Here is a 24577-nt window from a genome sequence, read left to right as displayed (position 1 = left end):
GCCTGTGTGCAGAAATTGCCATACAAGCATGTGTTAAACAGAAATGAAAATGCAAGCCATAGAGCGTGCAACAGACAGGGCAGTGGACCCGGGGCCTGGTCTGGTTCTGTTGGACATGTGACCTAGAGCAACCTCCTTCCCCTCTCTCGGTCAGCTCCTTCTCTGAAAGCTGGGGACATGGGCTCTCCTGGTCCCTGTGCCCCTCCCAGGTGCCTGGCTCCGACGCCTCTCCTGGTCTGCATACCTTTGGCCTCTCCCCATGCTGACCTCACAACTCGGGCCAAGGGTGGGTGAAACCGAGCTGGAATGTTTGCACTCTCAGAAAGTAGGGAGGCCCACTAGATCTCTTCAAAAGTCACACACTGACTTGCAAATCAGGTAACAGAGACATCTCCATGAAGGGGCCAATTGTGTGGCTGGGACAAAAAAACCCACTGGCCTCTGTTACCTCCTATCCTCTTTCTGACTGCTCTTTCCTTGTCCTTGAACTTAGAGAGAAAGGGGTCTTTGAAAACGTCCATTTTGAAACCACAATGGTATGAGAATCACAGGTCTCTGATTGCTCAACCCTCCTCCAAATCCAAATGCGCATTTACTTTCCTCCTGCCAGAGTGGAAGTTGTGTGAGCACCTGAAGCCTGCCTGGAATCTGAGTCTCCACGCCCTGGTCCCATGACCTGGGTAAGTTAGCTTTCTGGGTCCCGGGCTCTCTATCCCTCCAGGGGGCACCTACCTTCTTGTTGACCTTCTGGGCGGAGGGCTGGGGGAAGCTGGCTGTGTGAGAAGCACAGGGGCTCTGGGGATTTGCTGCTGAGGCCAAAGACTTTGAATTTGGGTGGGGTGACTGGCAGAACTCTTTGCCAGGTTAGAGATGAAACAGAACTCCCAGCTGGGGCTCAAGCAGACCTTAGGGCCCACGCCCCCAGTTCTGAAAGGGCTCTTCTACCCACCCCCTCTACTGCTCGGGTCTGATGCTTGGCTCCGACCCTTGGCATCACCTACCTTACTTGCAGACACAGCCTCATCTAACCCCATCTCCACCCGGGGGCTCGGAGCAACTCCAACAGCCAGAGAAGGCCGGAGGCAGCAGGCCTTGCGGGGCCTCTGGGAGCCTGCACTTCTCTGTCCCAGGAACAGAAACATTCTACAACATGGTGGGAAGTTGCAGAGAAGGGCAGAGCCCTTCCTTATCTTCAGAAAGGAACTCTCCCACCACCTGCTGGGCCTTCCACCTTTCCCCCATCTCACTGGCACCTGCTCTGGTCATTGGTTCTCAGAGCTCCTGGAACCAGCAAGCTCACCAAGTCACTGCCCCTCAAAGATTCCTCAGGCCTACGGAGAAAAGTCTAAACTCTTTGGCTGGCCCTGCAATCCCCCTCCCTCCACCATTATCCAGCCTAAACCTCCTTCCAAATTCATCTAACCCCCTACACAAACTGCACTGAGATTCTAGTTACCATCCCCAATTACCTTCTGCACATGAGACTTTGCTCATGGCTTCCAATTGGCCTAAAATTCTTTGTTTTTATTCTTGACTCGGAAAAACCCCAGGGCCCAGTGCATCAATCATCTGCTCTGTGGAGCCTTCCGCCAGTAAGAACCAGTCCTTTCCCTGAGCTCCCTGTCTGGGTCCATTTAGGACATGTGTATCATGCCTGCACTCCCAGCCTGAGTGGGCTGAGCACTGAAGGGCAGAGTCCCTGCCAGGCTCCCGTGGTGGTGGCCAGCACAGGGCCTGGCACCTGACAGGTAACTAAGCCATGTTTACTGAGTTGACAAAAGTAGCTACACCCTCCTTTTGTTCTCACTTTTTTTTTTTTTTAATTTTTTTTTTCAACGTTTATTTATTTTTGGGACAGAGAGAGACAGAGCATGAACGGGGGAGGGGCAGAGAGAGAGGGAGACACAGAATCGGAAACAGGCTCCAGGCTCTGAGCCATCAGCCCAGAGCCTGACGCGGGGCTTGAACCCACGGACCGCGAGATCGTGACCTGGCTGAAGTCGGACGCTTAACCGACTGCGCCACCCAGGCGCCCCTGTTCTCACTTTTTAAAGCTGTTCATTCATATAATCCTATGTGACAGTGGTCTCAGATCAAATTACAACAGAATAATCTCACAGCAATAGAGCTGGAAGCTTGCTTACTCCTTGCCTAGAGCACTCGTTTCTCCCAAAGCCCAGGCTTCTGGGGAGCGGGGGTACAGGGGAGGGAAGAGGAGACCTAAGCCTCTCGCACCAACACTTCCTCCCAGTCCCCTAGAGCAGTCTCATCAGAGGAACCGTCCGTGGCTGCACAAGGGGAAGTCATGAATAGCAAGAGAGATCTGTCATTCTATGGGGCCTGGGACCCAGGGACCCTAGAGTAGGAATCTGGGTTTTCTAGAAATACGACACTTAATTGAATCTGGAGATAAGACGAGGTTATAAGCTCAGGGCAGCTTAGCCCTGAAGGGAACAACCAACTCCATCATTTCATGGCTGGGGGACACTGAGGCCTAGGGAAGGACAGCAACTAGCCCAAGGTCACACGGAGAGAAAGAGCCAGGGCCAGGGCTGGAACTGCAACATCTAACCTCTTGTGTTTCTCCTGCTAACCTACACTCCCCCTACACTAGCTGTGATTACTTGAGGGCTAGTGAAATGGTATGGTAGTGTTCTTTTCTTTACGGATCACTGTTAAACCACAGTTGGACAATGACAGGTTAAAAAAAAAAAAAAAGGTGTGAAACATTCCACTATTTTTTTTTTTAATACAGAATGTTTTACAAATGTGTGTGTCATTCTTACTCAGGGGCCATGCTAATCTTCTCTGGGTTATTCCAGTGTTAGTATATATATGTGCTGCTGAAGCAAGCACTGAAATGTTCCATTTTTTCTTGATGTTTATTTACTGAGAGAGAGAGAGAGAGAGAGAGAGAGAGAGAGAACACAAGCAAGGGACAGGCACAGAGAGAGAGGGAGAGAGAATCCCAAGCAGAGTCTGGGCTGTCAGTACAGAGTCCGATGTGGGGCTCAATCTCACAAACCATGAGATCATGACGTGAGCCGAGACCAAGAGTCAGAAGTTTAACCGACTGAGCCACCCAGGCACCCCTGAAATTTTTAGTTAAAAATATATATAAATATATGAAATGGAAAATTCCGTTAATTCAATACTATTCATTATCTACTTTCTCTGGGCTGAGCATTGACCTGGGTACTTGGGGGTAAATAGAGGACGAAGGCCCCTGTCTAGTAGGCCACCTGGGAATCCCTTTCTCTGCCCTGCTCGTGGCTTCGAGGTGGCTGGCCAAACCACAAGCTTGATCAGGGAGCCTCCTGCCGCTTGCTACTGTCATCCTGACTGCAGAGGCAAATTCTGAGCATTAAACACACTCCTTAAATGTGCCAAGCATGAAATGCAATGATAAAAACATATTCCACAAGTGAAAGGGGCTCTTCTAGTACTTGATTTCTCTGTTAACTCATTCCATGACACATGTTTCCTACTACCCTAACACAACCAGCTGGATAGAATGGTGGAATTGGCTTTTGCAGACTTCATTACAGTGCCAACCAGGTAGCAGTACCTTGTAGGGCTGGGGCAAGGTTCTCCAGAAGATTGTATCTGGTTTGAAACAGCGTCCAATTATATGGTGCTGTTTCTCCCCTAGCCAGGATTCACGGGTCCAGGAATCAAGGGTAGAAATGGCAGTGACACCCCTTACTATTACCGCTGGTGACCCACTGGCAAAATTTTTTCTTCCTGTTCCTGTGACCCTGTGCTCTTCTGGCCTAGAGGCCTTAGTTCCAAAGGGAGGAAGGCTTCCACCAGGAGACACAATAATGATGCCATTGGACTGGAAGTTAAGTCTGCCCCCTGGCCACTCTGGGCTCCTCATGCCACTGAATCAATAAGTGGAGAAGGAGTTTCTGTACTGGCTGGGGTGACTGATGTTGATTAGCAGGGGGGAACTGGACTACTGCCCCACAGCGGAGGTAAGGAAGCGTTTGTCTGCAATACAGAGATTACTTAGGGCCTTCTTACTGTTACCAGGTCCTGTGATTGAAGTCAATGGAAAACTACAACAACCCAATCCAAGCAAGGCCGCTAATGGTCCAGACCCTTCAGGAATGAAGGTTTGAGTCATCCAACCAGGCAGAGAATCATGCCCAACTAGGTGCTTGCTAAAGGCAGAGGGAATACAGAAGGGGGAGTGGAAGAAGGTAGTTATAAATACCAGCTACAACCATGTGACCAGTTAGAGAAACAAGAACTAAAATTGTCACGAGTGTTTCCTCCTTATTTTGCTTTGAACGTGCATGTGTTAAGCAAATATCTTTGGTTTTTTTCCCTCTCTTATTCTCTTACAGTGTAACATAAGAGGTATTGATTTTATATTGTCGTATTTTAAGTATTGTTATTTTTATACCATAGTACTTAACTTGTGGGATGTCAAGGATGGAATCACTCAAAGACTTTAGCTCCTCTTCTAGGAGGTTGTACATGGAATAATTAGTTGTATCATGTTAGGCAGAATTATGACCTTGTTACTATCTTTATAAGGAGAGAAGTACTATTTAAGGAGAGGTGTATGGAGTTGCAAAGAGTAGACTGTGATAGTTAATTTTATGTGTCAACTTGACAGGGCAACGGGATACCCACATATTTGGTTAAACATTTTCCTGGGTATGCATGTAAGGATGTTTCTATATGACAGTAACATTTGAATTAGTAAACTTGTGTAAAACAGATTGCCTTCCCTAATTTGGGTGGGCCCCATCCAATCAGCTGAGGTTCTAAATGGAACAAAAAAAACCCTGACCCTCCCAGGAACAGGAGGGAATTTCCTGTGTCGAGCTGGGTAATTGATTTTTCTCCTGCCTGCAGACTCAAACTCAAACGTGGGCTCTTCCTGATGGATCTTGAGCCTGCTGGCCTTCAGACTGAAACTATACCATCAGCTCTGCTGGTTCTCCAGGCCTTTGGACCCAGGCTGGAACCACATTGCCAGCCCTCCTGGACTTCCAGCTTGGTGCCTGCAGATCTTGGGACTTGTCAGCCTCCATAATTGTGTGAGCCGATTCCTCATAATAAATCTCTTCCTATATGAATATACATCCTATTGATGCTGTCGCTCTAGAAAACCCTAACCAACACACACACACACACACACACACACACACACACACACACACACACACCTGCAAGGGCAGTGTTATTCCAGTGTCATTGTCATCAAAGGAAACAGGAAGTGGTAGCTATAAGAAGTCTGCACCTGTCCCTCCCCACCAGGTGGTAAAGTTTGCTGCCCCTGTACCTGTACCTGCGATGACTGTCCCCTTTAGTGCCTACTCACATCAGGGTCCAGCTCATCCAGCTCATTTTCCAGGGTCCTGAGTTCTTCCTCTGTTAGGGCTCTGAGGATTTCATCTTCATCCAGGTCACGGTATTTCTCTAGTTCTCTTCTGTATGACATTGTAAGAGAATGTGTGCTTGTCTTCTGAGTTTCTGAGATCTATGACCTGCCAGAAAGAGAAAAATCTTAGGAAGATCATTCTTGGATTTTCTCTCTCTGACCAAATCAATGCTTGTCATTTATACGGTGGCTGGGCATGTTCTATGAATCATCAGGATGATAACTAGTAGAGTGGAATGCTGCACTAAGTTGGATTAATTCTCCAATAAAACTGTGCAAGGTAAAAACCCTGATGGCATGTGAATGAATAAATTGTAACTGGTTGCATTGGCCCGGCCATTAATTCCGAATAAATAGGTGATTGGAAATGGCTTATGAGTGCCTGAAAACTCAACTCTTCTCCAAGCAGTTCAAATACTTTCTGTACAACCCCCCACCCTTCACCTCATGCCCTGATGGAAAACATGAGTTCTGGAAGCTCTGCCAAACCTGATTGTGTAAGGGAAGGGGTATCAACTCAACACCTGCTGCATGCGGGTCCTTCACCTGTAACATCTCAATCGACCCTCACAAAAAGCAGCCAGCAATAACAGTTAACTTTTACTGCCATATCCAAGCCCTACATTAAACACTTTGCAAGGATTTTTTTTTCTTTTAAAAAATTTTTTATTTTAGAGAGCGAGCGAGTGGGGGAGAAGGGCAGTGGAGGGGAGAGAGAGGTGGAGAGAGGAGGGGAGAGAGAGAGAATCTGAAGCATTGAGCCTGACATGGGGCTTGATCCCCAGACCCTGAGATCATGATCTGAGCTGAAATCAGGAGTCGGAGGCTCAACCAACTGAGCCACCCAGGTGCCCCAAGAATTTTCTAATTTAACCTCTCAGGTAGGTATCTGCTGTTCTCCCCATTTTACAGATGAGGACATACAGCTCAGAGAGGTTGAGTGACTCGCACAAATCACACTACCAGGAAGTGCCAGAACCACCATTTGTATCCTGATATGCCTTAAGCCCTCTGTCCTCCCTCTTGGCTAAAACTGATAACAGGACAAGCCTAGCTCCCATATCACCTCCTCTGTAAAGCCTCAGTGTCCCCTCACTGAGCAAAGCTCATCATGGCCCTAGCGCTGGGTCCATACCTCTCCACTCAGCTCACATCCATCTTCCGTGGCTTCCCCAGGGGCAGGGTCTCAGTTTGCTGCATCCCCCCCCTCTCCCCAAGGCCCAAGTCAGGGCCACACAAACAACAGAATGTTTTGTTTTGTTTTGTTTTATTGAAATGAACCCGATTCCAGTTCTACCTGCCTTTGTTTACCCCATCAGACAGCCCTAAGGAGACCCTAGTCTCTTCTCCTCTTGGAAAATGTCAGCTTGCTGCAGAAGGTGCTAGCATCTCTGTGTTCAAGCCTGTTCTTACCTGTCCTACGTAAGCTGAGCCGTTTACCCTCTTTTCTGAAGCTGATGGGCTAAAAAGTGAGGCAGGAGCTCGGGGCTTCCTTAGACTCTGCAGAATGGAATATACTACTGTGTCCAGGATTGGTGTTATGGGTTGAATCGTGTGCTCCCCAGTTCATATGTTGAAGTTCTAGCCCCCAGTACGTCCATACGCCAGCACCACACTGCAAGGAAGAATGTGATGTGACTTGGAAATAGAGTCCTTGCAGATATAATTAGTTAAGTTCACATGAGGTCATACTAGAGAAGCGTGAGCTCCCGATGCATCATGACTGATGTCCTTATGAAAAGTGGAAATTTGGATGGACACACACGCAGGAAGAACACCATGTGAGAGTGAAGATAGAGATCAGGGCGATGCTTCCAATGAACCAAGGAACGCCAAAGGCTGCCAGAGAACCACCAGAAGAGGAGGGAGAGGTCTGCAATGGACCCTCACAGCCTTGGAAGGAACCAACCATGCTGACACCTGGATCTTGGATTTTTAGCCTCCAGAAATTTGAGACAACAAATTTGTGTTGTTTAGGCCACTCAGTTTGTGGGATTTTGTTACAGTAGCCCCAGCAAACAAATACAACCAGTATCTCCTTTGTCACAGCAGTTTTTGTTTTTAGACCCCTATGCAAACACACACACACACACACACACACACACACGCACGCACGCACGCACGCACATACAGCATGGCTCATCCATGAAATGACTGATGGGATTTTCCAGGGTAGAGAGAAATGAAAGCCAGGAAAAGACGACCAATGAACCAATCAAAAGCTGGAATAGTTGTTAACTAAGAACAATTCGTGTACTTAAATGAAAATCAAAGTTCGCTAAGCTGACAGATAAAGCCTCCATTTCAGAAAGGAGAGATGTGTTATTAATGTAAGTTTGTACACATGTGAGCATATTTGTAGGAGAAATATGACAGCTGGCCTGATAAGAAAGGACTTGATTTCCAAATACAGAAAACCCCAATGCCATCCTTTCCTCTAAGAATGGATTGGATTAGCCTGATGTCTTCCTTTGCCCAGACCCCAATGCAATGTTCAGACCATAAATGGGTCCCCCTTGATTCATTTCTATTTACTTCCAAAGAAAGCACAAGCAGCTGACAATGCTCTGGTATAGATGGAAAAAAAACACCTTCGTGAATGTTCTCAGAGAATAACCTAATTTGGCTTTTCTTGAGTGGAGCCAGGAGAGGATCTATGGCTGAAAGGGACCCTAGTGAAGGGTTCAGAGGCTTCCAGAACTAACTCACAGAGACACCTTTGAACTAGCTGCAAAACACGTTTTTTTTTTTTGGCTCTCAAACAGATTTCGTGTCATACAAAGTTCCACAGGATTTGAGACCACAGAATGTCTCAGAAATTTTGGTATGCTTCCACACATTGGGTGTCTTCAGGAGAAACAGGTTATAAGCAGAATTTTCCTGGTCTTTGACCATGAAACCATGTGTCTGAGGAACTGCTCCTGGGATTGGGATCCCATGAAACAAAGTTTGGGTAACAGCCCTAGCCTCACCTCTGGGCCACTCAGACTCACGCAAGAAGGGACTTGGGGACAGGATGAGCTGGGACAAGTTTGGGACCCTGGGAGCTTCCCAGTTTGCCAGCTGACCCATTTCCTAGGTGATATGCACTCTAATCCTTAGAAAAAAGTTATGGATGGAACCTGGAGAAGGGATGAGTCAGGACAAGGGAGAGTAGGAAAAGGAGCCATGAAGGAGCCAGAAGAGAGAAGTAGGTGGCGACCATGGGGCCCGCTGAAGAGGGATGGGTTGAGTGGCAGGCCACCTCCAGAGATGCCACCCTGCGGGGTGCAATCATTAACTTTCCTGAAGGAGCCTCCCTCTTAGTGCACACGGGGAAGGGAAGTTGATGTTCCACTTGCACACTCCAAGGTGCTGTTGAATTCAACATCCTTTTTCAGAGGACTTAAAGGCCCTTTCTAATGTCAAGTGTCCTGTGCATATTACGGGGTGATGAGGCATTACATGAAATAAGCTGAGAGGAACAGAGGACTCCTAAGGTAAACCATGAAGCTGTCAGCTTCAAGCCACACTCACCCACTTGGCTCCCAGAAATGGCTTCTCCAAAGCAAGATTCTCCTCCTAATGTCAGTGATGTGGGGAGCTGGAGGTGGGGAAGGGCAGGGTAAGAGGGAGGGGAAAACCACACTCACAGAGCCCACTGTAAGCTCCGCTTTAAAATATGGCTGGAAGAGATGGTATTTCTAGCTGTTAATAAAAGGCCTCCATTTCCTAATAAAAGAGATATTACTGATGGACAAAGGGCTGAGATCCATAAGACTCTGGTTGCAGTCCTAGTTGTGGCGCTAACTCCCCAGGTGACCCTTGCTGAGTTCCTTCCTCCCTTCCTCTGGGTCTCTGTTTGCTCATCTGTAAAATGAGCATAAGCGGACTGCAGACTGGGAAATTCTGCTGGTAACCTACCCTCTTGGAGACATCCAAACGTTGGATCAGATGGGCGGTCTTTAAACTGTGTTCAGGGAGAGCTCAGCTCCTCCAGGGCCCCTGCCGGGGGTTAAGTAGGAAAGGCTAAGTGAGGGGGCTCACCCTGGTTTTGCCTGATTTATTTGGGGCTCCATATCAGACTTCCCTTAAAGAAGGGATTCAGCTACTAAAATAAAAAGTTGACCATCACTCTGTACAGTGAGAGGGTAACCGCACTCGTTCACTCCGCAGGGTGTGAGGATTAAGCGGACACAAGCAGAGAAGGTGCAAAGTCTGGGACTGCTGTGTGGTCAATGCAGGCTCAGCATACTAGTCATTATTATGAGGCTGCTGCTGTCCCTGCCGCTCCTGCCGGGGTCACCTTCCCATCCCCCTCCTGCTCCCCCATGCACTGTCATCAGACTGTAACTCCCCTAAGATAATGACATATGTCTTATTTGTCTTAATGTCCCGATTGCCTAGCCCTGTGCCCGGTAAGTGTGCTAGTAGAGAATGAGCCCATCTGGGTTTGGGTCTAGTGCCCTTGGGCCTTTGGGCAAGTCCCCTCTGTTCTTGGATCCTTTGTTTTCCCATCTTTAAAACGGAAAGATGGGACCAGGTCTCAGAGGACTGGGAACCCAAGAGGGGAGGGGCCGGCAGGAAGGGGGGCGATGAAGCCCCCAGAATGGCCCACCTGAAGCACCTCTGTTACCTGTTTTATAAACTGAATCCTCAGTAAGAGTCAGTGAGAAAAATAAAAGGGCAGCTCAATAAACTTAAAACACATTGAAAAAATTCTTCCAAATCTAGTGTATATATTACTCTGGCAGTACATCTGGCCACCCTGCTTCTCAACGGCAGAAGCCTTAAACCACTGCTCCACGTGAAAAAATAGAATTTACAAGCTGTGCCAGGAAATACAACTAAGCAGGTTGGAGAGTAGAAAAATAGTGGGTCAAGGGCTGAGGCCATCCATCAGGAAGCGTCAGAAATGAAAGCTCTGAGGCGGGGAAGTTCCTGGAGTACCAAATGCACTTTTAAATCTTTCATGGGAAGTGGGTCCAGTCACTTCTGCTAATGGCTTTTCCAGCATCCGTCCCCGTGGGAAAACTCTGGAAAGAGGCGCTGGCGCAGGATCTTGATTTATGGACCGCACTTCCCTGAGGTCAGGAGGGCGGGGCCTCAAGTTCAGAGGAATATTTTCCAGTTATACCGTCTTCTTGTTCCAGCCACAGTGAACATCTTGATGATAGGTGAAGAAAGGGTGATTTACAAAGTTGAGTCTTCACACCCCATCTTTTCATGTCCTTCTCTTTTGGAAGACACTTTGATCAAAGAGATTTTAAGCCACTATCCCTCATCACTGAAGCCTGCACCTCTCTCTCCCCTTGGCCTCAGGGACACAAGCACCTGAGATGTCCCCTGTTCTTCTTGAGAGAGCTGATTCCACTGCTCTCCTTCATGAAGCACTCTGGGGCAGCCATGCTTTATATCATGTGACACCTCCCCTCAGCTGATTGGACAAAGTGGGTGCCTGTCTCAAGGGCAACAAACTGATTGGCTAGTCAATGACCCATGAGGTGGGTTGGAACAAAAAAGAAGAAGATGAATTGGGTGAATGAGCTTTTATTTCCTGTCATTTGTATTAATTCCTGGCATTGTCTTAACAAAGTACCACAAACTGACTGGCTTAAATAAAAGAAATGTTTATCTCCCTGTTCTGAAGGCTAAAAATTCAAAATCTAGGTGTTGTCAGGGATGCCTCCTTCTGAAGGTTCTGTGGGAGTATCCATTCCATGTCTCTCCCCTAGCTCTGGGAGCCTCAGGCATTCCTAGCCTTGAGGACGGTCTCCCTGTTCTGTACATGTCTGTGTCCACATGTTCCCTTGATATGAGAACACCAATCATATTGGATTTGGACCTGCCCTCATGTCCTTATGTCAACTTGATCATCAGCAAAGACCCTATTTCCAAATAATGTCCTATTCACAGGTGTGAGTTTTGGGAGGATACAATCCAAGCCACAACAGCACTCAACTGGGACATAAGGAGAAAGTGAGGCAGGTGGCAGGGGAAGCTGCGGGTGAGGAGAGGACACCACCATGAGCACATGGAAGCTGAGGCCATGAGGGAAGAGACATTTGGGGGAGTAAGAGTCCTCAGAGGAGGGTGAATTCACAGGGCTGAGAGAGAGGTGGAGAACGCCGTGTCCCCAAAAGTGCCCGGCTCCCTCAGGCCTGGATTGCTGTAGCTCATGCTGGATTCCCATGAGACCCCCCCACCCCCCGATCCTCCCACAATCCTTTGGAGGACCACCCTCTCTCCCACACACCCCCTCACTGCACTCAGGCATCTTGAATGAACCCTTCTTCTTGTAGTTCCACAAGAGCAAGAGCTCAGACTCTACTCTCAGTTTCCCTCCTTCCTTTGTGCCCCTGCTTCTCAGCCTCCCTGATGAGGCCTTCTCCTCGGCCCACCCATCCCGGGGGTTCTGCCTTCTTCTCACGTCTCACGCTTCCCCTGGGGCTTCTCATCTTCTCCTGTGTGGGGTCGGTTACCAGCGATAAGCTGATGACTCTCAGCCAGTCTCTGCAGCCCAGGCTCCTGCCAGGCGCTTCTGGAGTCCCCCTGCCTCACCACCACCACCCTCTCCTCCCCTGGGGGACCGCACCTGCACCTGTGCAGCCTGTCAGTCACCCAGGCCAGACGGCGGGGGGCCAGCCTGCACACTCCCTTCCCACTCCCCTCACTCTGGGAAGTCCCCATGCCTGCCGGCCTCTCCCTTTTCCTCTCTTTTTTACACATTACATTTTTTTTGAAATTGTGATAAAATGCACATAAAACGTGTTAACCGTAAATAGGTTACCATTTTAACCTATTTTAAGTAAACAGTTAAGTACAGCCACACTGTGCACCATCACCACCGTCCAGCTCCAGAACACGCGCATCTTCCCAAACTGAAACTGTCCCCATTAAGCACAAACTCCTCATTTCTGCCCTCCGGTCCACCCCAGGCCCTGGCAGCCGCCACCCTATTTCTGTCCTGAGGAATGTGACTACTCCAGGTACTTCACCCAATTGGAGTCATACTCTAGTTGTCCTTTGTGACTAGAAGCCTACCTCTCTCACATCCTGTCTGTCCCCTCTCTCCCTTCCTATGGGGCTTGCCTTTTTAAAATCTATGCTATCACCACGGCCCCCCAAGCCTGTCTCCCTGCCTCAGTTCCCCTACTTTCCCGTCCACACCCAACTCAGCCTCTAAATGATCTTTATGAAAAGCAGATGTGATGCTGCTCCCGAGCTGAAAGCCACCTTCAGTAGCCCCCATTATGATGACAGCAAACTCTGGCCTGGAGTTCGAGGCCATGGGAGAGCTGGTGGCCTGTGGGCCTCCTCCGCTTTTGATCCAGCCCAGGCCTTCCCTTTCTGGCTCTGCCAGACCACTCACCCCAGGCACCCCTGACATTTCAGGCCTCCGGGGTGTCCTCTCAGCCTGGAGTAGCCTCTCCCGGCCTCCACACTCTTGGAAGCCCTGCTAAGTCCTGGAGGCACAGCCTCTCCAGAGAGCAAAGCATCCCCCCCCCCCCCCCCATTACTAGAGTAGCTGACCTCTCCCTGCACTGAGGAAGCAGTGCCGCCCTGCCTAGCGGGGAACTCTGTGCTCCCACACCCCTCAACTCCCCCCCCCACCCCGCCCCCTGCTGGCCGGGACCTGGGTGGGGGGAGGAGCACTCTCTGACCAGCTCTGCATCTCAGCATGCAGCTCTGACCCGGCTCAGGGTGAGGGTGCCATCAGTGCAGGTCAGTCAGGGATACAGGCCTGGGGACAAGCGAATTCCATCCCAGGCCAGTGACCCACAAGGGGAGAAAGCCAACCAACCCTCAATCGGTGCGGGGTGGGGACTGCCAGGTAGGGTGTGGTGGGGTCGACCAGTAGGTAATGGAAGCTGTGGGGGGCTTAATTTCTTCAATGGTTAGGTTTAAAAGAGGGTCCTAGAATGGGATGCAATAATCACGCCAATAACCACGCAATATGCAGAGACCTTTGCAGCTCATAAAACCTCAGCCACTTCATGCCTGCAGTTCTGTGTCCCCTGCAGGGCAAGAAGTGAGTGCCTTGGGGCATGCTGTCACCTGTGATGAGATCCAGTCAGAGAGCAGCCTCTGAGGCCCACATCCCCTGCCATCTTGCTTCCCCAGGGAGCGCCTGCATGACGCCTAACCCCTCACCCTGCCCTGCCGCGAGATCCTCCCAGGCAGGACTGGCTCCTGAATTTGCTGGGTCTGGGTCCGGTGTAAAATAAGACTGTAAGGTCCTCTGTTCAAAATCAGGGAAAAAGTGCCATTAAAGGTACCAAGATACAAAGCTTTGTTTTTTTCTCATAGCTTCGCTTTTGATCTGTCATAGTGTTTTCTTACTTATTATTCAATGTCTTGATCACACAGGTGCCCGTGGGCTGTGACACAAAAAGCGGGCACACCAAGTCCACTAGCTCCCAATTCCCTCCCCCGCCCGAAGCAGGACACACACACCCTGCCCTGATGAGGGGCCAGACAGTTGAGCCAGGCATCTCCCCTTCCCACAGTTGGGCCGCTGCCCCAACACACAGAAATGGGCTATCTGAGGGCATCCGACCTCTGTGTTGGGACACTAGGTGCCTGGACCCGGGGTGGACAAGAGCCTTGTCCTGCAGAATTGCCAGCTGAAGGCACTAGAGATCCCCAGTGGTAGCTGGGCAGGGGGAGGAGGGGGAGGCTGGCGGGATCTGGGGGCACCAGGAGGTGAGGCAGCTGGAGTCTAAGAACCTGTCCCCAGGAAGCAGAGAGGCAGCAGGAGGTGGGACCTCGTGTGGGCCAAGGCTCCCAGCCCTGGTGTATGCTCTGTTGACCATGGGACTTCATGTAAAAATCCAAATCCAACGATAAATTTAAGAATTTCAAGAGAGTAACTGCATAGCCTACAACCTGTTCCCAGCCCGCTTCCCAAGACACACACCCTGAAGGCCCCAGGGCCAGACTCGGCCTTGTCTTCCCTGGGCCGGGCCTTTCCTTCCTCCTTAGTAGCTTCCAACCCATGAGAATCTCCAGTCCCTGAGGTCCACAGGAAGCTGGGGCCACTGTACAATGGCAGAAGGAGCATCTGGATGGGAGTCAGGGGATCTGGTTACAAGTCCTATTGGTTGAGGACTTGCAGTGTGACCTTAGGCAAGCTGCTATACCTCTCTGGAGCTGAGTTTCTACAACCCAATTCACTTATTTACTGAGAACCTAGTATGGGCAGGACATGGTGCCCCTTTGTGGCACAGACAGAAACTGTTATTTCCTGGCCCTCAAGAAAATTATCATTAAGTTGGGACGATAACACTCACACAGAAATTCCTGGGGTGGTGTCACACACATGGTCTCTTCCTCCACCACCAGGGGCTACAAGCTAGGCCATGAGCCCCGCTTTACAGATGAGGCCTCCTCTCTGGTCAGTCTGGTGAAAGGCAAAGCTTGGACTACAGGTCATGCAGACTAAAACCCCTGCCTTGCTCTGAGATTCACGGATTTGTTTTTAAAGTGAAGGCACAACATTCACCTCACAAGGGGTGCTATACAGAGGAAATGAGATAAAGGATGATGCAGTTCAGATTCCTGGTTTCCTTCCCCTCTTCCCAGTCCCACAATGCCTGGGGCCCAGCAAGCCAACCCCATAAGCACTAGGTCGGTGGACATAGCTGAGCAGCCACGAGAAAGACTTAGTGGTTCTCAAATGACTGTTGACCCAGGGTAAGTCAACAGTGTGGGGCCTCCCAAATCATGGTGGGATCTCAGTTGCATTAATCAAAGGACAGTGACCAAAGCAAGGCAATGGTGGTTTTGCTTGGCCTCCTGTGGGAACTCAGCTCTGGGCCCCCACTCTTTCACTTGGGTGGGGGGGGTACTTTTTTCTTTTTTTCTTAAGGCATTGGTTTTATATACAGTCAAGTGTATAAGTCTTGAGAGTATAGCTCCCTGAATTTTCCACGTCTACACCTGTGTAAACACCACTCAGATGAAGACACAGGACATTTCCAGCACACGAGAATGCTCTTACATTTCCTCCCATCCATCTCCCTCAAAGGTAACTACTACTGTGACTTTTACAACCACAGATTAGCTTTAACTGCTTTTGAACATCATGTAAATGAAAACCCACAGTGAGTATGTTCTTGTGTCTGTCTTCTTCTTCTTCCTTTTTTTTTTTTTTTTTTTTGGTCTATTTATTTTTTGAGAGACAGAGAGCAGGGGAGGGGCAGAGAGAGAGGGAGAGAGAGAATCCCTAGCAGGCTCCACACTGTCAGCACAGAGCCCAATGCAGGGCTTGATCTCACAAACCGTGAGATCAAGACCTGAGCCGAAACCAAGAGCCTGACGCTTAACCAACTGAGCCACCCCGGGTGGCAGTGTCTGGCTTCTTTCACTCAACATTTCATCTGTGAGATTCATCTGTGTTGTGTTTTAGCAGCAGTTCATTCTTTTCCACTGATGGAGATAGTATTCCGTTAAATAAACTATATAATTTATTTATCTACTCTACTGCTAATGAACATTTAAATTATTTCTAGTATTTGGTAACTATAAATAGGGCTACAAATGTCTTCGGTAGAAACAATCTCTTATTTCTCTTGGGTACATCCCTGGAGTAGAATTGCTAGCTCACGGAGCAAGAGTACATTTAGTTTCAGTAGACATTGTCAAACTGTTTCTCCCAAAGTGATTGCACAATTTTACATTTCCACAATTGATGTACGAGAGTTCCAGTTGCTCTGCAAACTCGTCATCTCTTGCTATGGTCAGTACTTTTCATTTTAGCCACGGTGGTGGGTGGTAGTCGTACCTCATTGTGCACTTCCCTGATCGCTAATGATGCTGAGTACATTTCATGCGTTTATTGGCCATGTGAGTGACCTCTTTTGTGAACTGGACCTTCTCTCACGAGTGGCGCTAAGTCCAGAGAAGGGGAGCAGGGGGACCATGTGAGGAACAGTTGAAGGACCCTGACACGGGTCATACTCTTCAAACCTGCAGGGCACTGACAGGGAAGGAGCAACAGATGTGGTCTGTGGGTCCCCAGCAGGCAGAAGACATAGATTACCGAGATGACCAGGACGTGGATTTACAGTCTGCGTAAGGAACTTTCTAACAGTAAAAAAATGCACAAAGATACTCTGGGCTGATTCTGGAGCTGGTGGGGAGGGTTACAACAGGCACGTGAGCAGGGATGACACGGTCCCAGATGAGGCCTTCCAGAGACGGCTGAGATCCCGATTGATGGTGGTGGTTGGGGGAGTTGAAAGATGAGATTTAAGGCTTGATTCTATTATGAAAGATGCTCGGGGCCATTGGGTGGGGAGGATGGGGACTCAGAGACCAGCTATCTTTAAAAGACTTGTTTTTTTGGCCTGTTTGCTTTTATTTTCCCCAGCTGATCTCATCCTCTTAGTCATACAGGAAAGCACCTGCTGAAAAAGCAGGGAAACTAAACACAGTGTTTGACTTTGCCTCTTTCTGCAGTTGCTACGAGCCCCGTCCCAGGACACAGTGGGCTTCAAAGGTCTACATGTCAGTCAAAATTGGCCAATGGTTTGAATTAGAAAGGCCACGTGCATGTGTGTGCATGCACCAGGGTGCATTTCATTTTGCGTCTCTTGAGGTCATCAGTGTCTGAGTCACCTCACAAATCACTGTAAGCAACAGGGTTCCAGGAAAGGGCTCTGACACCATCTCCCGACCACAGTCGGCTTACACACCATGTCATAGTCTGCTCGGTGGCTCCTTCTCCCCACCTCGCTGCAATGCCCCTGGTTTGAGCCACCGTGAGTTCTCACCGGGCCCAGCCTCTTCCAGGTCATCTTTCTCCCGGTTGGAAAGGATCAGGCAAGACAAATACCTTCATACAAATGGGAGAGGCCACCGGGAACATCGTCTTACTGCACCCTCTGCCCCCAAGACTGGAAGCTACTTGAGGGCAAGCCTGTCTCTCCCCCACCGTCCAACAGGAAGCCTGCACCTCTCAGGTGCTGACGGCAGGTTTGTTAAGTAAATGAGTGAATGCCTAGCATTATTACTGGCTTTGACAGCCAGAAAGCAAAAGCACTGGTAGAATAAAAATTAGAAGCCTGTGGACTTCACTCCTCTCCTCATTCTCCATTTTACAAACACAGCTTGTCACCTTGCCTCACAGCAGGTGTTAACGTAAGCTTATGAAGCTCGTCTTTGTATTTACTGAAAAACCAATATGAAAATTAGCATGAACAACGCCAAAAGGCAAATGGGGGAATTATTTGCTGCACATTGAACGAAGGGATAATTTATTTAGCAGAGTCTTACCAAAACACTAAACCAAACCAGAAACAAACACAAAGCCAGTCCAGTGAAAATGTAGAATGAGGAAAGGAACAGGCAATTCACATAAAAATACGAATGGCTAAAAAGCTCACTCATAATCATGTAAAGGTAAATTGAGAAGCGAGCCATCAGTTCTCATCTATCACACCGACAAAGATGCAAAGGCCTGAGAATTCCCAGTGTTCACAAGACGTGGGGGAGACGGGCACTGTCGCATACAACAGAAGCACACATTGGTTTACCCTCCTTCAAGGCAAGTTAAGTCCTATCTACCCAACTGCACACGCCCTTTGACTCAGCAAGTCCATTTCTAGGAACTCATCCCACTCGTTGACTCCCTGACTGGTACAAAGATACATGTACAAACCATCTGATTATTATCTGTATTAGCAAAACACTGGAAACCACATGAAAGTTCATCCATGGGGCATCGGCTACACAAGTTCTAATGCAGACAAACAGTGGAATGCTGTTAACCCACCCTCGGGGCTGTTACTGCCCACTACGTCACTGTACCTTATAATAGCAAGTGCTATTCTGTACATACTGCATAACGGGCGCGGTGATAAGCTCTTTATATAGATCATGTCGTGCAGTCTTAATAACTGTGAAGCAGGTACTTTTTAATCCCCGTTTTACAGATGAAGAAACGAAACTGCAGTAATCTGGCTGTATTAATTTCCCAGGGCTGCCATACAAATGACCACAAACTGGATGGCTTAAAACAGCATAAATTTACTCTGTTGCAACTCAGGATGTCAAAAATTGGGAATCAAGTGTCAGCAGGGCTGGTTCCTTTTGGAGGCTCGGAAGGAGAATCTGTTGTCCCATGCCTCTCTCCTAGCTTCTGGTGATGCCAATATCCCTTGGCATTCCTAGGCGTGTACCTACATCACTGACTCTGCCATCACAGACCCTCCTTCCCTGTGTATGTCCACTCCTCATCTTATGAAGACACCAGTCATTGGATTTAGCGCCCACCCTAACCCAGTAAGGCCTCATCTTAACTAAATACATCTGCAAGGACCCTATTTCCATATAAGGTCACATTCTGAGGTTCCAGGTGGATGGGATTTTGGGGGGACACTATGTAACTTAATACAGTGACCAAGGGCACAGAGCTAGTAAGTAGTAGAGCCCGGATTTGAATCCAGACAAGATTCAATCGGACTATATTCATCATCACTACTCCATGCTGCTTTCCCATAATAGCTCACACTTGTGTAATGCTAACAATATCCCAGGTACTGTCTTAAATGTTCACATATAATAACTAATTTAGTCCCCACAACAACTCCCTTTACAAAAAGAGAAACTGAGGTACAGAGCATTTAAAATTACCCGAATTTACATAGCCAGTAACAGGCAGAACTTTGATTTGAGCCTAGGGAGGGGGTCTCCAGAGTCTATGTGTTTTTTTTTAAGTTTATGTATTTACTTTGAGAAACAGAGAGAGAGAGAGAGGCAGAGAGAGGGAGGGAAAGCATCCTAAGCAGGCTCTGCATTGTCAACACAGAGCCTGATGCAGGGCTTGAACTCATGAACTGTGAGATCATGACCTGAGCTGAAATCAAGAGTTGGATGCTTAACAGACTCAGCTACCCAGGTGCCCCCAGACTCCATGTTCGTAAGCACTATGCTAAACTGCATTCCACTGAGTATTCCAATGTGACATACACTCTGAGAAGACATACACTCTCAGAAGACCCCATTCTCTCTCCTGAAAGGCTGGCGTTCTTTTCATCAGACACCAACTGTCCCCCAGTTCATCTCGTCTCCCTTCCCCCTTGGCTGTCATGATTCATCCCAGAGCTGACTTGGGTGTTCACAAACAGTTGCCATCTCAGCCAAGATGCTGGCTGAATTTCCTCTCCTTATTCTGTGTTGGGCATTCTTAACCTGGGCTTCCAAGTGGCCTTCAAGGGAACCCAGTGGCTCGCTGAGGTGACAGGCAAACTACGGGGCACGAGTGCATTCGTTCTGCTGGAACAAGGCCCTCGGGTCCCATCAGATTCTCAGCGTTTCACGATCCTGATTTTCAAGCCTGCCCTGTCTTTTTAAAACTTCTGTTCTTACCAGTTATGTTGCCTGTGCAGGTTTATTTTAAGCCATCTCAACCCTTTTAATGGTGTAAATGGAATGCAGTAGAAAACCATAAACAAATGCATACGATGTTGTCATCCAATCTGACTTTTTAAATCTTCCTGGGTTTGCAAGGAAGGAGTCCCTCTTCAGGGCTCCCCTCACCCTTATCTTCTGAGTAGTTTTTTTTTTTTTTAATTTTTTAATGTTTATTTATTTTTGAGAAAGAGAGACAGAGTGCGAATGAGGGAGGGGCAGAGAGAGAGGGAGACACAGAATCCGAAGCAGGCTCCAGGCTCTGAGCTCTCAGCACAGAGCCTGACTTGGGGCTCGAACTCACAAACCGAGACGTCATGACCTGCACCAAAGTTGGACACTTAACCAACTGAGCCACCCAGGCACCCTTCTTCTGAGTGGTTTTCAGGGTGGCATCTGGGTCCCCACTGCAGCACCTGGAGCACTCACCCTGTGCTCACAGATACCACACCTGTAAGCAGTGCGCCCTGAAAAGGCAAGGGGACACAGGAGTCTGAGAAGAGGTTCCAGGCTGGCCGAGAGCTGGGCAGTAGGGACTTAAAAGCCCTGCCTGGGCCTAAATTTCTCTAGAATGCAAAGGAGAAGGAGGGAAGGTAGCAGAAGATGGAAATAACCCACCGCTGCACAGCCCGACCCTTCCAGCAGCAGGCCAAGGCTGGGGGCCTATCTCACCAGCAACAGTGCGGCCACATGCCCCAGCACCAGAGTCCCTGCCACCTGCCTGTCCTGTTCCCCCCTCCCACCACGTGCTCCACCATGTCCTGTGCCCCTACCAACTGTCCCATCAGGCTCCATCTGTGTGTCCTGTGCGGGCTCCATTAAAAAACAAACAAAAACCAAAACCCAGAAAGAGCCCTGTATTTCGAGTCAGGGCCTAAATGAATTCATTTGTAGATCTTAATAAAAACAATGTCTTAATGCAATGGCCAAGGTAACTAGCCCTCACCTTGGTGCTCAAAGTGTGGTGGTCTGTGTGTACAGGACAAGCTTCACACTATTAGGTGTTCATTAGAGCTTATTAGGAATTAAGCCTATTGCTTAATAAAATGATTAGAGCTTATTAGAAACAAGGAGCTAATAAGAAATTCCGTATCTCAGAACCCCTCCCAGGCTTACTGAGCCAGAGTCTGCATTTTAATAAGATCCCAAATGATTCAAATGCTAGAGAGGCCCTAGGATAGAGTGCAAGGACTTTCACTTCTCAAGCTTCCCAAACCCTGGAAAGCACTTGGGTTTTTCTGGAATACGCACCCCAATCGGATGACCTGGAACAATTGCTACTTGGGTTCACTGTCCTATCAACAAAAGGGGGTTAATAATACCTGCCCTTCCTCCCTTACAGGATTCCTGAGTTTCAAACAAGATCACGGATTCATGCTATTTATTGCGATGGGGCTGACAGGGGCTGCAGAGTGAGAGGGGGAGCAGAACAGGTGTGGTTTCTGCCGCCACGGAGCTGATGGTTCTGTGGGAAAACATGTTGTAGATGCTGGTTGATGGTTTGTGATTGTCATGGCCATCACTGGGCTTTCATTGGCATACCTGTTTCCTCATTCATCCATTCAATGGTCAGTCATTTATCATCACACGAAATACCTACACTATGCCAAGTTCTGAGCTCTGAGCTCTGGAACACTGTTAAAGGAGAAACAAAGGAGCCATAAACCATCTTCAAGAAGCTGTCAGTCCAGTCAGAGATGAGAATGTGAGCAGGTGATTACATTTAGGACACACTATGGCTGGTGCTCTGAGGTCCATTTAGGGGCTGAGGGAACGCAGATAAGGCAATGAAGAGCTTTGCTTTAAAGGATGATTACAAGTTTGCCAACTTTGGAAGGGAGAGAACAGCGTTCCAGGCAGAATGAACAGCAGGGCCAAAGACAGACAGTCACGAAGGCACGATGCTTGCACCATGACCAGAAGGTAAGGAGAATTTGCAAGAGTGCCAAGAGATGGTTTTGGAGAAGTAGCTTGGGGCTAGACCTTTGATGGTCCTGGGTTCATTGCTAAGGAATCTGGTAGGAAATGAGGAGTCCCTGAAGGGAGAGGGATAACACAGTCAGAGCTACATTTCCTAAAGATCTACTAACAGCAGCATAGAAGAAAAGGCTTGATGTGGAAAGACTTTTACAAGGCTCTGACAATTGCTCAGGGGAGAGATGGCAAATACTCGATTGGGGTCATGATTGGAGTACTTGTCAACCCCATTCACGGAGACAGAAACGAATGGGAGGAATATTTAGGAAGGCAGGATTGACGGGACTTGACAAAACAAATGGGGTGGTAAAGAGAAAGGAGATCTCTGGCTCGGTGTCTGGGTGGATAGTGTTACTGTTAACCAAGATGGGGGACACCGGAGGAGGACAGGGTGACAAGCCCACATCAGGCCTGTTGGGTGTGACGTGCCTTTGGGATGCCCTATTGGCTTTGTCCAATTGGCAGGAGTGACAGATGCCTGGAACTGAGGAGAGCAGTCCCAGCGTGACACATGAATGTGGGAATTGTGAGTCTGTAGGGGGTACCTGGACCATGGGAATAAATGGGATCATAGGACGGTGTGGGGTGGAAAGAGAGTAGGGTTGAGAGTGGCACCGCCATTTAAGGGATGGGAAAAGATGAGTTCATTAAGGAGGCTGAGTGATGCCAAGAGGCATTTGCTGCTTCCCTCAGTTCCGGGGGCATGGAGGGCGAACACCCCTGTCACTGCAACTCATCACCCACCAGAATCACCTCCAGGAATGGCCCTGGAGTCACTGCCCTAGAAGCCCCAGGGTGAGTGGTGGCTCAGGCTGGGGACCCTGAGAAGATGGCTTGAGGTGGGAACACATGGGTGCATGGGCTGGGCTGGCCTCACCCCTGTTCCTCCCCACACACAGTAACTTCAGCCTTTCACAGATCGGTTTTCCTCTGAGAGAAAAACAAAAGGATGCAAGAAGAGAGACACAGAAGAAATGCTTGAGTTTGTTTAGTTTTTCAGATCAGGCAAGGACGCAGCACCTCCTAACATTGAAGAAAACCTCCCCGACGTGTCCTAGGTTGACTCCGATGAGCTCATTCTCTCGCTATCATTAAGAGCAAAGAGAGTCTGGTCCTTCCGCAATTAACCAAAGGAGGATTTTATAAAACAAAACAAGAGAGAGGAAATGGCCCCAGAATTATGCTCTCTGATTCATGTGTCCCCACAGAAACAGGACTGTGGCTTTAAACTGATAATGGCTCTGAGTAGCCAAATAATTGATTTGGTGTTCTGGCTTTATGTGAAAAGTGAACTGGCCTCTTTAGAAATGTTGGCAGTCTGGCTGGTCTATTAGTAAGACTAAAAAATCAAAACATTGACTGGAAAAGGCCATTATGACTCCTGGACTCAGCAGGAGTCATCGATAGATGATGTCATTTCAGAAATAAGCAAGCCAAGGTCACAAGGCTCCTGGGCAGAGTCAAACTACCCTTCGTGGCCCATCAACACCCTCCTTCGCAGATGAAGTCTGCCAAGGGGACACGGGTCTGAGCCAGGACTGGCTTCATTTTATTAACTTCACTTCTTTGCTCAGCCTGATTCTAGAGCCCTTGACGCTCAGCAGGTGATTAAGGCAGGACCTGGTCCTCCCATAAGCACACCCCTCAGATTCTCTTTTCACCCTCTTCCCTTCTTCTGGGTCCTTCTCCACCTCTTCTTACCAACCTCATTCCAGAAGCATCCACCTGCTGCCCATGCCTGTCTCCAGCTCCCACTACCTTTCCTCTCCCCTCCTTTCTCAGCCAAGCTTTCAGGAATGGCAGGCCCAGTCCCCACGTTTTGAGCTCCCATTAGCCTCTGCCTCTTCCACTCACTAACCTAGAAATATCATTGCAGGTACCAAGCACTGGTGAGGGCTTTCCCAGCATCCTCTCCACTTAATCCCCACAGCAACCCATATGAAATAGGTGCTATTATCATCCCCATTGGGCAGAGGAGGAAACTAAGGCTCAGACAGACAGGCTGGGTCACTGGCCCCGGTAAAGCAGTGGCAGATTCCCGTTTTTGAACTGTCTGCAATGCCCCGGCCAAAGTCACCCGGGACCACCTGCCAATCCTGGTAGCCCCTTCCCAGTCCCCAGCCCCCTCTGTCTCTCGGCAGCAACCGACATTTCTCCTGGGAAACCACTTTTTCCTGCACCTTCCCTCCTCTTCATGGGGTGGGTTCCCCTGAGTTTCATCCCGGGCACTCCACTTTTCTCATGCTAGCAAGGCTTCCAAGGGAACCTCTGAGCTCTCCTGACTCCAGGTCTACTGGGGACCATCTCGCCCACCGCTCGTAGCCCAAGGTCACTCTAAATGGGTCGCAGAGCTGGGGTTGGAGCCAGGGGTCCTAACCTCCAGGTCAGCCCACCTCCTGTTATTCAGAGTTAACACCACCTACTCCCCATTTTTGCATTTTTGCTGAGCAGCAGGAGCAGGAGGCAGCCGTACCCTGGATGAGGGAGAAGGTGTGAGGCTCTGATAAGGTGGGGTGGAGGTTATTTTTAGAGGACACTGCCTTTCCACTTAGGCTGGGAGCAACTCAGGGGCCAAGACGGTCGAAAATGTGTTTGCAAGTTTGGCTCATTAAAGGGAGTAAATACACCAAACGACAACATTGTTCGCTTTCACTCTGCCTGTTTTATGGCTCAAGTTGATGAGACTCTATTTGTCTTCATTTCCCCTTACTTCTTTATCAGTGAGGCTGTGAGGTGAGTTTAGAGAAAATATATCATAGAAAGTAGACATAAAAATGAAATTTCAGAATGAGGGCGCTATCATCTGAG

General features: G+C 48.8%; 1 protein-coding gene and 1 non-coding gene across 3 annotated transcripts in view; both read right to left on the bottom strand.

Moving 5' to 3' along the window:
* The window catches only part of TMOD1 (tropomodulin 1), an 87599-nt gene that overhangs the window by 61296 nt on the left and 1726 nt on the right, over window positions 1-24577 (bottom strand). The window contains exons 1-2 of one of the 2 annotated variants that reach the window (XM_086683563.1): window positions 6812-6947; window positions 5339-5504 (exon numbers count right to left, since the gene is read on the bottom strand). In XM_086683563.1, coding sequence (XP_086539689.1) covers window positions 5339-5458 — 120 coding nt within the window. In that variant the 5' untranslated portion in view covers window positions 5459-5504; window positions 6812-6947. Of the gene's footprint in view, window positions 1-5338; window positions 5505-6811; window positions 6948-24577 lie in introns of those variants that run through there. The other variant, XM_086683562.1, reaches the window with a different exon arrangement.
* On the bottom strand, window positions 2746-2856 carry LOC112851731 (U6 spliceosomal RNA). Its single transcript, XR_003222808.1, has one exon. It is a non-coding gene; the product is annotated as a U6 spliceosomal RNA (small nuclear RNA).

This window comes from Puma concolor, chromosome D4, assembly GCF_028749965.1.
Source record: "Puma concolor isolate L17-30 chromosome D4, mPumCon1.1.hap2, whole genome shotgun sequence".
Lineage (NCBI taxonomy): Eukaryota > Metazoa > Chordata > Mammalia > Carnivora > Felidae > Puma > Puma concolor.
The sequence above is the reverse complement of the archived record's forward strand: the minus strand, read 5'-3'. Positions and strand labels throughout refer to the sequence as shown.